The 15,430-nt window shown below is 46.4% G+C and overlaps 1 protein-coding gene and 1 long non-coding RNA gene across 3 annotated transcripts; both read left to right on the top strand.

Annotated features, from left to right (window-relative positions):
• The first annotated feature begins 76 nt into the window (after positions 1-76).
• aar2 (AAR2 splicing factor) lies at positions 77-3,354 on the top strand. Its single transcript, XM_060049540.1, has 4 exons — positions 77-204; positions 481-1,271; positions 1,393-1,622; positions 2,240-3,354. The coding sequence occupies exons 2-4, from the start codon at positions 509-511 to the stop codon at positions 2,405-2,407; spliced, it is 1,161 nt and encodes a 386-aa protein (XP_059905523.1). The 5' UTR covers positions 77-204; positions 481-508; the 3' UTR covers positions 2,408-3,354.
• Positions 3,355-6,675: 3,321 nt separating this feature from the next.
• LOC132464356 (uncharacterized) lies at positions 6,676-11,119 on the top strand. Of its 2 annotated transcripts, none has more exons than XR_009527244.1 (5): positions 6,676-6,832; positions 8,089-8,124; positions 9,231-9,433; positions 10,218-10,373; positions 10,726-11,119. It is a non-coding gene; the product is annotated as an uncharacterized LOC132464356 (long non-coding RNA). The 2 variants fall into 2 exon arrangements; XR_009527243.1 differs by having other exon boundaries at positions 6,682-6,832; positions 10,299-10,373.
• The last annotated feature ends 4,311 nt before the right edge of the window (positions 11,120-15,430 follow it).

Genomic DNA, 15,430 nt, shown 5'->3' with positions numbered 1-15,430 from the left:
TTTCGAGTAAAATTAAATAGATCACTTCAATGGCGAACCTAGGTTGTAAAGTTTGCCATTCATTTTCAACAATAATCCGAACTGCAGCCGTCCGCCGAACCGTTTCTGTTGCGGAAGCGGAACTTTTGTTTCAATAGAGGGTTTCTCACGGGAGTACTAACCTCACGCACAGTCTTGAATAGCCGATCCGCCAACGATATTGACGTATGTATTACTATTTCTAAATCAAATCGTAACATAAAGAATGTCGACCAGTCTAGACATGTGATGACGTTTTATTTTCTTGTGGTTTTAGTATACATGCATTATTGGCAGAGCAAACTTCAAATCACTATTTCTGGTCAGGGAAAATCTAACTTTGATTCAGTCAATGTTTAAAAAAAAAAGTAACTATAAGTACCGTAATGCGTACGATGAGACTGAACCGTCATACGTTATTTCTATCTAATTCAAATAAAATGATCGCCTGGTTTCCTTCAGCACTGATTGGCTCTGTGATTGACAAGCCATGGCCAGTGTGGACATGGATCCTGATGTTGCTCGGAGGCTCTTCGAGGAGGGAGCTACCTTGGTCTTGCTGGGAGTTCCTCAGGGCACAGAGTTGGGTATTGACTACAAGAGCTGGAAGGTTGGTCCCCGCTTTCGAGGTGTTAAGATGATTCCTCCAGGATTGCACTTTTTGCACTACTCTTCTTCTAACCCAGCTCACATTGGAGGTGAAACTGGCCCAAAGACCGGCCTCTTCCTCACCCTTAAAAGTCGGGAGATCCTTTTAGCTAACTGGGATCCAAAAGAAGAAGATCTAGACTTCTCACCCTCTGAGAATGAGGAGGAGGTGAGTCGTGTCAGGGCCAACCTACAAGACTTAGACCCATTCCTTGGGCCCTACCCATATGAAGTGATGCGAAAGTGGGTGTCTCTGACCGACCGCCTGACCCAGGACGTGGCCAATCAGCTGCAGCCTCTGTCTGGCAGAGTGTGTGCCTTCTGTGACGTCATCCCCGAACTCCAACTCAAACACACCAAGGATCGGGAAGAGCAAAATCTGCCGAAGAATGACGTTGCTTGTCAGAGTATGAAGGAGGGCTTAGAAAAGCTTCCCCAGATGAAGCAGAGGGAAGGCACAGAGCTACGCTTCTCCAGTATCCCCAGTCAGACATACCCTCCAGGTGCCACACCTGCCCAGATCACCCAGTGTAGCCTGGATCTGAGCTACGCCCTGGTGAATCTGCTGGAGAAGCACTACAAACTGAAGCCCCTCGACGTTCTAGGTGAGTGTCCACAGGGTTTGTTGGGGGTCAAAGCAGACATTCACTTATTTATTTTATACTTGACTAAATGGAAAACGTTTTCTGGTAATATTTACTTTACCAATGCTATCCTCCTCCACAGGTGAGCTTCAGTTTGCCTTTGTATGCTTCGTGATCGGGAATGTGTACGATGGCTTTGAGCACTGGAAGCGGCTGCTGGCTCTCCTCTGTCGCTCGGAGGACGCCATGCGAAGCCACAAGGAGCTGTACCTGGGCCTCATCGCCGTGCTCTACCATCAACTTGGAGAAATCCCACCAGACTTCTTTGTTGACATTGTATCGCAGGACAACTTCCTCACGTCCACACTCCAGGTAGCCAATTCATAACTGTGACTAACCATCTTTAAATGTTAATCAAATAATAATGCAGGCATGTCAGGCCGTGTAGAAGGTATGTATTAACCTGCCCCGATAGCATTTTCTGAAAATGCTGAATAACATATTTCAGATTTTCTTTTAGTAGATGTTCTATTTGAAATTTAATTGAGCAATTAAGAAATGTTTAAGTTGTGCATATTAAAGCAGAATTTACAAGCATTCTTTCTCTTTACATCCCAAAAGTCCCAATTAATGAATAAATTCGGACAAAGTAAACAATCTATGGCTGTTTCAGGCCTTTTTTAAGTCCACTCATGAAATGAGTGGTGCTCGGGCACACATTGCGCGGGTATTCACCAAGGCTGGGCAGAAAAAATGCCGAAGCTAGCGAGCTAGTCATGTATTTTTGGGGTCCTCAACCTTACACGAGCATCAGCCATTTGAAATTTACATGAACATAGTGTACTTTTGATGAATAATAAAAGATCCAAAATTGCTATGCAATAAGGAAATACAAGAACGTAATATTTCTGACAATACTCTACCAACATCCAGTGCATTGTATCGTTTATAATAGTATCTACCCTCCGTTTACATTCATTGTTTTCCAGGACTTCTTCCAGTTTGCAATCGGGCCCGGCGTGGACAGCACCCTGCGGAAGAGAGCGGAGAAGTTCAAGGTCCACCTCACAAAGAAGTTCCGCTGGGACTTTGACGCCGATCTGGACGACTGCGCCCCGGTCGTGGTGGACCTGCCCGAAGGTGTGACACCTGAGTGATCCCCTTCCTCCATCCCTCTGCTGCGGGCCACGTCAGGTAAAGAGACGGGACACGCAGCCCGAAGATGCAAGCAGAGTCCCAACATTGTTTGAGAAGATCGTTAATTCAGTGCCAAAACCATCTCCACTTATAATGAAATACTATTTGTTCCTATGCTGTTTCAAGCAGTGATCATTTAGATTCAGATGTTCTGTATCATTCTATCGGATTTCTTGGGTGCAATAAGAACAGATTGTGTCAGCAATGGAATAGTTCATTGTTGCCCTCTAGTGGTCATAATGCGTTCTGGAAAAAAAAGTCATTGTAGTACTTTGAGCCCACTGCACTTAAAACCCATGTTGGATACTGAACATTCATTCAGTTTTTTTTTTTTTTTTTTTACAACTGGTCAGCAGCTGTTACAAGCATGTCGTTGCTATACACTTAACTGTCCTCTTATGCTATATACTAACAGTCCTTCCCATGATAGTATCTACTTACTGAACAGTCCTTCCCCTAATACTGTCTACTAAATGCAGCACTGCCTTTGCAGGATGTGTCAATACTTCACTGTTACCTCCCAGTAAGTCATTGCTAATTTTGGGACTTTCTTTGGACTCTTTTTTATGGTTTATTGCAGTTTCGGGAACCCATTTAACAAGTATTCCAGTTTGATTTGTGGAAAAGCAATTTCTCAGTCATCGCCCATGTGCTCCTTATTTCTAGGATCTGGAGAAATAAGAATCCCATTGTAAGTAATATGCATCAGATGGCGGTCAATCATTTATCATTTAGTTTTGGAACATCGATGATGAAACTGAACTATCACAAAGCAAAATAAACCACAATTGTACTTATTTTTGTCAGGCAGAGTTCACGATTTGAATGGAGTGATTGATTATCATATTGTATTGAGAACTTGTTATACGCCCTACATTCCTTTGTATTAAACAAAGCATTTCTTAAAGCCTCATGAATAATGTGTTTTGTTACACAACAGATACAATTTTCTTCAACACAATAGAAGTGGTTCCAGAATGGTAACTATTTCCACTAGATGGCAATCATAGCCCTAAGGTTGAGGAGCCATTGGAGGTGATGGTATAAAGTATTTTAAACAGTCAGAATATAGACACCAGACCCCTCCATCAGTATGGATAAATGCCAATAAAGCAATGGAGACGATGGTGTGTCTGTAACCCCCCCCCTAATTTTGGAAGTCTTGTAACCTCCAATGTTGTGAGAATAGAGATATAGCATTGGTTCTGTGGATTCTCTTGATTTTCAAAGTCTTGGTTAAACACCAAAAATGTCTCCAATAAACAGAAAAAATGTGTTCCTTTTGATTCTCTTGATTCTTAACAACTTGGTGTATAATTAAGAGTTGGTGTGAAACCATTTGGCGCAATCTTATTGATTGAGATTCAGCCAAAAGCGCTGAGTCAAGACGGGTCCATCATGTGAGTGAACGCCAAGTCTTGGCACGATCAAGGTAATTGGGTTGACTTTGATGGATGCACATACAACAGTTAAGACAAACGGCATTACATGCCTCTTTATTAGCCGCGAATGTGTGTGGGTGCGAGCCATGTGACGGATGGGGACAGTCATGCTTGCCTGTTGGACCATCAGTCTTTACATCCATTCATTAATCCATTCATTTATCGTGTGCCAGTCCCTCTGTCTCTTCAGCTGGCTGTCTTCTTTGTGATCACTAAGCCAGCGCCTCTCTCTCCTCTTTGAAGCCGTCTCAGAACATTAAAGCTGCTGTGAAAAAAAAGTCTTAAGCCCTTTAATGGAATTATCTGAATCAGTTGAATCAAATTTTCCAAATCAATAGGGTAGGCCCTGCTAATGTCGATCCAGATCCCGATACACAACGTCTTCCTTCCTTTTGAAACTTGGCACTGTGGAACTGATTGATTTCATGGAGAATATACTAGTAAAGCTCCTTTTTTTGATTATTGCCTTTGAATAACATTTCACCCTTTGCGTTTCACTGTGAATGCCCTTCAGGCCTTTCTGTGTGATGACATTTCCCAGATAAAGAAAATGATTTGCAAATCACTAGCAGAAACGTCGTGATTATTTTACTTTGCATGGTTTTCATTCTTCTTTTTGTTCAGCGGTGTGCAACGGTGTACATTGTTTATGAAAAACGATCCCAGCTGATGCCGTCCTTGCTACGGCCTTGGCATTCCTCTCCCCCTTATAGGATCACAGTAAACAACCAGCCAGCCAACAATTCCTTCACTTTTCCTGGGTTATCTACACAACTCGCCCCAAATCCCCTTTCCTTCTACACGATTCTGGTATGGAAAACATTTCCCTTTGTTATCTCTAATTGTTTAGGTTGGTGTGGTCCCCCCAGGAGGTGTGTGGTCAGTGGTGGTGAGGGGGGGGGGGTCCGAGTTAGGACTGCATTGATTTTGTGTGTGTGTGAAGTCTTTCAGGGCCCTGTCACTCCTATACATATTGGGAGGCTTTCTCTCTGGGTAAGGAGGACTGGAACCGGTCAATTTCGTAGATCTCCTGAGCTACTCTGTACCCTGCCATGGTAAACACAGGGCTCTCCTTGCCCTTGGCTCACTTAGGGGCCCTTTTGGTGCTCTTCCCTATTCTTCCCAACCATGAGGCTTAGACTCTTGTCCAAGACTGGACAGTGTGTGTGTGTGTGTGTGTGTGTGTGTGTGTGTGTGTGTGTGTGTGTGTGTGTGTGTGTGTGTGTGTGTGTGTGTGTGTGTGTGTGTGTGTGTGTGTGTGTGTGTGTGTTAAGCACACCCATTTATAAATAAAAAAGGAACAAATTGAATTATGAGATACTTGTATGATTAAGTGATTCCTTTGAACAAATACAAGGGATTTATTAAACCACTTAACTTATGTCATTGGTTTTAATAGCCTAAGCGTTGATGTATGAAACAGCTCAATTATTGGAGGTCTTCTGGATTTACTCCTGAAGTGGATGAGTTGAAGCGATCAGGTCCGTTTCAGCAATAGACACGGCTCATTGAAATGTTTTCTTCAAGGCCAAATGCATGACAATCTTTCATTACAACCAGTTCATCCTTCAATGTTTATGTCATATTTCGCCTTGCACAAATTGCACTGACATATTCCAAACATCTAAGCCAAACACAGTAGGAAATATAACTACTATATAATAAGATCTGCGATGTACATTCAACAGAAAACAACGATGATGGAGCGAGGGTATGAGGGATGGAAGCGGAGGATAGTTTAAAATAAACACGATCAGAGTATGAGGAGTTAGTTGTTTATACAAATTGCCCAAGACATTGGAGTCATTCACTCCTGCCAATCCTGTCCTCTTTTGTTGTTGTCTACTATGCATCAGGGGGAAATCTGTTCCAATTGGTAAACTTTTTTTGAAGTCATGCAAGGCGCATAATTGTAATTAATGGCTTGTCAGAGAGCGGGCGTTTGGTGATTAACCATGTCTCTGTGATTACATATGGGAAACATATCGCCACAGCCTTGTGAACCACTGTGCCGTTCACTTGCCTTCTCTTCTCCACGGCTCATAGGGCTTACGGGATGTGAGGATCCATGAGCCAAACATCAGCCATCTCCTCACACACTGTTGTGTGTGGGTGTTCTGTGTTAATGTTTGTGTAAAGGGTGAGCTGAAAGGTGTCCGTAGCACAACGACAAAAAGGTTTTCATAACTTAGCTTTTATTAAAAATATCAATCACACAAATAGTGATGAATGGCTAATCTCTGTTTTGCAGTTAAAAGTGAGTAGGCCTGTAAAGTACTTCTACTACTGCTATTCACACCATTCACAATAGTTTTGTTTCATATATAAAGCATATTTCACTCAGGGTAACCCAAAGTGCTATTCACACTAAAAAAGAACATAAAAGATTGCTAAAACACTTAGCTACAAACTAACTAAAAAACACTAAAGGCCTTCCTATAAGAAAGGTCTTCAGGGTTTTACCTCCCCTTCCCCTCCTCCCCTCTCCTCCCGCTCCAGCATGTTGATTAGCGGCCTGTGATTCCTCTGTATTCCCCTGTCACCCATAAACAGCAGGGCTTCACATGTCTGACTCGCGTGACCCCAACCTGAGGGAGGCACGTGGACCACTTTCCCACAGTCTGTGTGTGTGCGTGTGCGTGTGCGTGTGCGTGTGTGTGTGTGTGTGTGTGCGTGCGTGCATAAGTGAAAAAAAGAGGTAGAGAGACCAGGGCAGGTACAAGTGAGGCATGGGAGCACGTGAGCACTGTGTTCTGTTAGAGTGATCAGGTCAAGTCATAAAGAGCTGGGGCTTAAAGCACCGCGTAAGACCTTTGAGGTCTGGTCAACAGGCGTTTGTTAATATGCATGCGTTTATGTGGTTGTGTAGTACATAAGGACCGCACAGGTGGCCCATACATCTGCCCGACTCACCACACTTGCTACACTACATTTCGCTATCAGGTGAGTGCAGTGCAGTTCTCAGATGTTACTTATTTTCTTTATATTTAAGAGATCACATATTCCATTAGTGTTATTGCAGAATCAAGGATCTGGCCTGTGTCTTGCCTTAATTGCCTGTATGCTTCAGACCTTGACCAGTCGGATGTGTAATTTAACTCGTACACCATTTAGCATAACGGCATTCTCTCTGTCTCTCCCTCCCACCTGTCAATCAGTTGAATGATCCTTGTGGTGTGTGAACATGTGTGTGTGTTGGTATGTTGTCCTTGGCTGTGGAATACAAAGCTGAACTCTGGCAGACATTGTCACAGCCGCAAGGAGTTGGATATCCCTTCCCCGTGACACACACATTCACACACACACACACACACACACACACACAATTGTGCATTGTGTTGAGAGCTTAAGTTTGTGTGTGTGTGTGTGTGTGTGTTGTGCGAGGGCTTAGGGATGAAAATGGAGCCTCTCGTAGCAGGGGGACTAGGGGCGGACCCCCTGTAAACCGTTGCATGACAGGGGAGGGGTGTGGGGGGTCCAGGTGGTGAATTGGTCTTTCACAGCAGGCCTCTGTGCTAATCGTTTATCATCTGAATGTTTAACACTCGCTCTTCAGTTCTTGGCCATTATTATTCCTTCATGTCTCTCTCTCCTTCTCACTCACTCACTCACTCACTCACTCACTCACTCACTCACTCACTCACTCACTCACTCACTCACTCACTCACTCACTCACTCACTCACTCATTCCATCCCTCAGTTAATCTTTTTCCATTTCTGTTTCTTTGGCCACTTATACTTCCACTGCCCATTTCCTCCAACATTTATACATGATTTATTATCCAGATTTTTTGTTTCGGGCGGTATGTGTGGTAGTAAAAATACAAAATATATATGGGGTCTCGCTCTCCCTCGCTTGCTTCCTCACTCACTTTCAACCTCTGTCTCACTTCCTCTCTCTCTCTCTTTTCTCTACCTACTCTTGAAATGGAAAGTTATGTCAGCGGGTGTTTTTGATCAAAGCGGAGCCAAAAAAGGTTAATCATTAATAAAAATACCTTTGACTTTATATGTTTTAGCCCCAAGGTTACAGTCAAACTAATCATCTAACGTCTACCTTTATCTCTGTTATGATCACAAATGTGGGCTCTGCTTTTATCCCTAGCAACATACCTTTGTACATTTACAGTTCTTCATATTTCTTCGTATTTTTATACATGACGCGTTTGCTTTACTTTTCTATTTTTCTTCTCCGTTAGGTTTACAGCCGAGCTTCCCTCTGCCGGGCACTACAGGTGAATAAAACCCCTCACTCGTTAATCACGCCGCAGTCTTCTCTCTGAGTCCAAAAGGCTTTACTGTGTGAGAAACGAGGCCTTTTGAAAATCCAAGCGAAAATCCCTCTCTTCCTCCTCCTCAGCCTCCCTTCTCTTTTTAGTGCGTCCATAAATCTCTCTCTTCCCTTATTCCCTTATCATTCTCACCTTTCCTACCTCTGCCGAATGCTTCTTCTGTCCCTCGCTTATCGTTTATCGTCTCCTCCTCTCCAGGATTAACGTTTGGGCCTGGGGGCTGGTTGAACTGAACGGTCTGATGGTTTACTTTAGTATTCCAATACTCCCCCAATGAGTTGATTTCTTTTTTCTTTTGCCATCTTTCTCTCTTTTCCCTCTTCTTTCCCTCAGCATTTATCATGATATGCTGGCTCTGTTTCAGGCAAACCAAACTTTAAATCACTAGCAGACGCACGCACTCACATGCACACACACACACAGACACAAATACACACACACACACACGCACGCACGCACGCACGCACGCACGCACGCACGCACGCACGCACGCACGCACGCACGCACGCACGCACGCACGCACGCACGCACGCACGCACGCACGCACGCACGCACGCACGCACGCACGCACGCACGCACGCACGCACGCACGCACGCACGCACGCACGCACGCACGCACGCACGCACGCACGCACGCACGCACGCACGCACGCACGCACGCACGCACGCACGCACGCACGCACGCACGCACGCACGCACGCACGCACGCACGCACGCACGCACGCACGCACGCACGCACGCACGCACGCACGCACGCACGCACGCACGCACGCACGCACGCACGCACGCACGCACGCACGCACGCACGCACGCACGCACGCACGCACGCACGCACGCACGCACGCACGCACGCACGCACGCACACGCACACATGATAACGCAAGCATACATTCTCATGAGTGTGTGTTGGAGGTCATCCGTGTATTTGTGTGTGTGAGTGTGTGTGTTTGAGGTATTTAGTAAATAACCACTAATTACTCGATTGGTTCAAACATTTTCCCTTCTCCTCTCCACATCTCCGCCCACTTCTGCCCTCCCCAAACTCGCAGACTGGCGTGTAGCTCCTGGCTCTGCACAGCTGACAGTTCCTCCTAAGAGCCCCCCTGTCTATCCAGGGTGTCCCACGTTGCCTCTGTCACCGATGCGAGTAAAGATGTCTGTTTGGACCGGCTTCTGTCGGAGGGAGGAGGGAGGCTATGCAGTGTCCAGGGGAACTGTGAACAAGTGAGCCTCGAGTCTCTTGCGGAAGCTGGTGAGCAACTCTGCAGTCCTGACATCAGGGAGCAGGGACCACTGATTAGATAAAAAGGTGCAAGACCCACGCTGATATGCTTGGAAACGGAACGATAGTCATTATTTTTAATGGGTGATAAGTTGACAAAAGGATGCATGCTTTATGTAGCCCCCAGGAACTGGGATAACCTGAATAACTCAAAGCTTCACTCCAAACCGTTATGCTGTTTAAGACAACGTAGGGGAGGCAGTTTAGATCTTAATCTTTAGACTGCGAACTGAAGGAAATTGGCTGGAAAATAACATCCAACAATGCAAGCAATGCATAGATGTGTTGATGTACTCGACACAAGTTACAGAATGTACCGAATGAGTTTATCATACACAGCACTTTGAGTGAATGGGGGAGAATGGAATCTCATTTGGATTGCAAAGATTGTGTCAAAGAGGCTCATCTCGAGAGCTATCGCTGACTTATACAACGGTCTTCTAACTGACATGATTCAATTAGAGTAGATGTCTCTATCTAGATTCTCTTTTTTTTGTATCCGCTCCATGTCTGGCTCTCAGTGTCTCTCTATGGGTCTGTCTCTATATGCCACCAGGGCAGACGGCAAACTGTGTGTGAGGGAGAGGGAGAGAGGGAGAGAGGGAGAGAAGGAGAGGGAGCAACAAACAGACAGACAGACAGACCGATGTCTTTCGCTCTCTCCCTCCTGCCTGCTCTTGTTCTGCTCCCTCACTGCTTCCTGGCCAGGCCTGATGCTTGTAATGTTTACTGCTGACCCATGGTACCTGGTCAGTAAACAGATATTGGCTAATTTCCTCGGCTGGACCGGCTCCACGGATCCCATCTGTTCCATTTCCATTCCCATTTCCTGAAGCACAGCTGGCTAATGGAAGTCAGCCCCAACTGCCCACAGATTCCTTGCAGAACAGATACTATGGTCTGTGCCCAAGTAAGCCATTACGATTACTGTGTTTGTGCCAACAGTCGGTAACATACCACAACTATTAACAATGAATGGCTTGCATCTGGACATGAATCCCCCTTGATTTCTTTTGTTTGTTGGAAACTTTTTGAACCGGGTCTCTGGAAGTAAAGAGGCGCTTTAAAGGCAAACGTTTGTACCGTTTTCAAGTACAGATCATTGTTGATGTTCCTGAGTGCCTCGGTCGGTATGCATGCAGCTGCCGGCTCCGAAGCGCATTTCCACCATGGAAGTTGGTTTTCTTATGCCAGGTGGGTCCTGAAGACGCGTCGAGATCGAACCGACTCTGAGGAGATTAAGACCCGTCTCATTTCTCCAGGGAAGGAGAGCCATCCAGTCCAAGCCAAACATCTGATCAGAAGGCCCTCACCGGGGGGGGGGGGGGGGGGGTCGCAGGCCACCAGCCCTGTTCCATATGGTCCCTGCTCCGCGAAGGGATTATAGAGTGGACGGACTCTGTCTCTCTCTATCTAATGATATTCCACTCTCTCTCCCGGCTTCCCGTCTGAATCCCTTCCTGCTCCCTGTGCACCAGGGCTGCCAGGATCCATGGGTAGACAAACAAAGAGCAGGCCCTGGGTGGAAGCTCGTGTGGCGCTCCGCTCCCATTCATGAGTGCGGCGGAACAGGGAAGGGATGTTTTGATTCAGGCCGAACCGAGGTGGGCTGTCATGCTCCCATCCTCCCACTGCGCCCTCACATTCAGAGGCTTGACTTTCACCCCCCGTCCGTCCGTCCGTCCGTCTTCTGATTTGGCATTCCTTGAATTGAATAAACGCAGTATTTCAGAGGTTCTAGTTGTCCTTTGGGGTGAATGGATACAGTTTGGGAGATTTTCAGTATATGCATGATGCGTATGAGATGATGGATAAGAGAAGGAAGAAATACATATCAGTTTTGATACTAGTCCACAAAATGAGTGACTTTAAACGGTATTCAGATGATCCAACAGTATTCTGAAGGGGAAAATGATTCTTGAACTGTATTATCTGCTGCTGGGGAATCATTTCACATGCCTGAACGTTTTCCTTTGGACTCCCTTGGTAGCAATACATATGGTTTATTGGCTCTTATCAGACGGAGATGCAGCGTTGGAGGTCTCCTGCTGTCAATCATGATTACACAAAGGATGTATAAGTAAGAATGACCACTATTGGGATCAATATAAATTAAGTCAGCAGCAGAACTCTCCATGCCGGAATGCTTTTTCTTTGTCTCAAAGCGAGTACAACATTACTCCTTTAAATGAAGTACCATTCTAAATATAATCTATTAAAAAATCAAATATCTCAATCAACACATTAGTGTTCTGTGGTTTAGCATTGGAAGCCATTCTGATCAGACGTTAAGCAAGTGTCTGTCATCATAGCTACGGCTTTTTGTTTCCTCATTTTCTCTTAAATACTATCTCCAATTCTTTCAGTTGTTTTTTCTCTCCACTTGGCTGTCTCACTCCTATCTTTTTATCCCTCCATTCGGGATCCTCTCCTGATTTATATCTCAAAGGATTTCTCTCTCGTCTCTTGGCAACAGTGTCAGTCTCATAAAAGCAGTGGAATGATTGGCAAATCATTGGTGGTCACGCCCACCCAAATTGGAGTCCAACTCTTTTCTTTATTGTTTTGTACACAGTTGTTTCACACGCCCGGGGAAGAGACCTCTGTCTCCACTCTGGACACGTGAGCGCATGGAATACATGTTTGTTTGTGTTTTATGCTCAGGGTACCCTAGCTCGTGGTCGGCCTGAAAAATGTGGGATATCAGGAGGAAAGAGGGAACGTATCAGTCCGACGCGTGCAGAACTCAAACCGACATCCGAATGCTTCAGAGGCCTTCTCTCTGGCAGACCTAGGGAATTCTTCACACGTCCGGGAATCGCTTCATTCTTGTGCTGTGACTGAGCCTCGGTAGCAGGGCCAGGGCCTGTGAAGTGGATGCAGTATGCCTGGGGATATGCTGAGATATGTTTTGCCAACGCGCAAATCTCAACTTTAATATCCGATGGTCTGAGAGGACAAGGGACAGTCTGCAGATCTGCTGTGGGGGGATGCACACACACATACGCTCTCACGTGCGAATACACACTTGCACACATACTTACGCATACACACACACACACACTGACACTGACACACACAGACAGACACACACACATACACACTTTCTCATGTGTGAACACACTCATGCACTCCCTCCCTCCCCCCCCCCCCCCCCACCCAAACACTCACTCACACACACGTCCGTCACAGACACATCACGTGTGGGCCGGCATATGTTCTGTGAGGATCTGAAAGGCATCTTTCATATCCTGCCCTATGCATGAGAGAGATTTGATGCGCCTCTCTGAGAATGGCTGAAGGGGTTAAATCCATACTGTGACTGGGGGAGGTGGGCTAATCACTTTTCTTTTTTGGGCTTTATTAAAAGAAAACATCGCTGGGCCAGGCTCACCGAAGCCCCTTCATGGGCAGAGCACAGCCTCTCTATGGGTCAACACACCTTTCCAGGAAGCCATTACAAACAGCTGTGAGGGGGGTGGGGGATAGAGAGAGAGAGAGAAAGAGGGAGAGAGAGATGGGGTTAGAGAAATAAGGAAACTATGTTTTTGTATTCAATATATTCACTCGATACCTGAGATTCTTTGTTAGTGTAAAGTGGTGTTGGCTTTGCACCATTCAGTACAATAAAGACGGTTCATATCTTGGATCTCTTGGTTTTTACAGGCTATGCAAGATTCACTGTATTAATGTGCCTCCACGTTGATGTTTGGAAATGCCTAGCAGGGATTTATTTTAAAACGATTTATGATTTGTGTGTGTAACTTTTGTGTGTATAAGTGTGTATATGTGTGTTTGTTCATACAGTGTGTGTGTGTGTGTGTGTGTGTGTGTGTGTGTGTGTGTGTGTGTGAGTGTGTGCGCGTGTGTGTGAGTGTGTGCGCATGTGTGTGTGTGTGTGCATGTCTGAACGTTCATTAACACACGCTATTTTTGGGCCTCACTTTCCCCACCAGGTTCACGCCTAAACCCCGGCTTTGTCTGTGCCGGCCCCAGAGACTCTTTATTAATGCGTGCTTATACCTTGGCTGGTACCAGACCTTATTAAGACTTACACCGCTCTGCTCGCCTCTCCCTCCCCTCCCATCCAACGTACAGACGGGCTCCGCTGCCTGTGTCGCACATGGATGATCCCGGCATTATTACCCGCCGTACCCCATTACACACACATTCTCCACGGCCGTTTACAAAGGCCAGAGAGACTCAGAGGCTCCGCCGAAAGCTGCATGTGCGCGTGTGCACACATGCACGGTGTGTATGTGTGCACGTGCTTGTGCGTGCACATATGCAACGGCCTGTGTACATGTGCATGTGCGATTGTGTATGCACACTCGCATGTGGGTACAAGTGCATTTGTGTGTGTGTGTGTGTGTGTGTTGGAAGTGCTCGTGCTCATCAACGAGTGGGGAATGTGTTGAGGGGAGTCGGAGGCAGCAGCTGCTCTGGGTTTGGTATGTTATCTATGCGATGCGCTGGTATGTAACTCACACCGTGTCGTTATCACACTCCATGGGGTTCTCGGCGGGGGGTGTGGGGTGGGTGTGGTGGATGGAGGGTCTCTGAATGTCACGTTAGACCCCCACGTTTGGGGGCTCGGGGCGTGGAGGTTGTGGTCCGCTTCATTGACCTGCCTACTAACCCTGCCCCCAAGAGAGTGAGAGTTGAGAAAGAGCGGCATAAGGCAGGGTGAGGTGATGAAATACATTTGATCAAGGCTTGACATTTCCCCCAAGGGCACTGTCTCTGGTCTCTCTCTCTCTCTCTCTCTCTCTCTCTCTCTCTCTCTCTCTCAAATGGATATACTCCCACCAACTTGAGTCATGAGTAGCCTGTCAGCGAAGCTAAACTTCATATTTTTAGTTTTAGTTCAACCAGATACCCTGACACTCCATAACAGAAGAAAGGGGCCCCTAGCTGAAACACACCCAGCATGTGAGATGATGCACAGGGCAGCATGTGAGAGGACCTCCACCCACCTCCAGGGACCCTGCTCTCCCCGCCCTTCCTCCAGGCTGACCTTGGTTGTGCGGAGCCCGTGAAATGAGATTACTATGTGTGAAGATAAAAAAGGAAAGAAAACCTAATCTACCCTGGTGTGTCCTTGCCCTGGGCCGGATGAGACGTCTCAGGGTCAAAGACAGGCGATGGATGGGAGGTGAGCCGGAGCTGGGGGCCGTCTCAGTGTTGGACTACACCGTCCATGGGTCATTGCGTGTGACCACCAGAAGCGTGCCTGATGGAGTGTTGCAATCCGTCTTCTGCAGCTTGGGTTGGGTCTTGCTTCCATAAATGATCCCAGATTGAACATCGTCCGCCGCGCATGAAGGCTAATCCTCGCCCTTTGACCTGCAACGCCGTCTCCCCATAGAGCCCCCTTCAGCCACGTGTCCATGTTTGTGTGTGTGTGTGTGTGTGTATGCAAGGTGGTTTGTGTGTTTTTTTGTGTATGTGTGTGGTGTGTGTGCATTTTTGTGTGTGTGTGTGGGTTTGTGTGTGTCTGTGTGTGCATTTTTGTGTGTGTTTGTATGTATATGTGAGCGTTTGTGTGTATGAATATGTGTATGGGTATTTGCATGTGCGTGTGTGTGTGTATGTTTAAGTGTGTGTTTGCGTGTGTGTATGTATATGTGTGTATATGTTTGTGTATGCATATGTGAGTGTATGTGCGTGTGTTTGTATACATATATATATGTGTGTGTGGGTGTGTATGTACAGTATATGTGTGTATCTGTGTTTATGTATATGTGAGTGTATCTGTGTGTGTTTGTATGCTTATGTGTGTGTGAGCGCGAGTTAGTGCGTGGCATGGCGTGCTTACGGCCCTGGGAAGGAGCTGGCATTCCGTGCATACCTAGTCTCTGATCCTGCACCTGACGGGGGTACATACACAGAGCCCTGGCAGGGGGCGGATGTACAGGCCGGCTTTAACTCAAATCCCCAATGACAGCCTCATGTTCCCATTATTGG

Source organism: Gadus macrocephalus, chromosome 1, assembly GCF_031168955.1.
Source record: "Gadus macrocephalus chromosome 1, ASM3116895v1".
Taxonomy (NCBI): Eukaryota; Metazoa; Chordata; class Actinopteri; order Gadiformes; family Gadidae; genus Gadus; species Gadus macrocephalus.
Note: the sequence above shows the minus strand (reverse complement) of the source record. Positions and strands in the feature narration are given on the sequence as shown.

Excerpts from the sequence above, each read along its gene's own strand:
- aar2 (XM_060049540.1), top strand. The coding sequence starts at position 509 with ATGGCCAGTGTGGACATGGATCCTGATGTTGCTCGGAGGCTCTTCGAG. Across the intron at positions 1,272-1,392 it reads GAAGCCCCTCGACGTTCTAG|GTGAGCTTCAGTTTGCCTTT; the intron begins GTGAGTGTCCAC and ends CCTCCTCCACAG. Across the intron at positions 1,623-2,239 it reads TCCTCACGTCCACACTCCAG|GACTTCTTCCAGTTTGCAAT; the intron begins GTAGCCAATTCA and ends ATTGTTTTCCAG.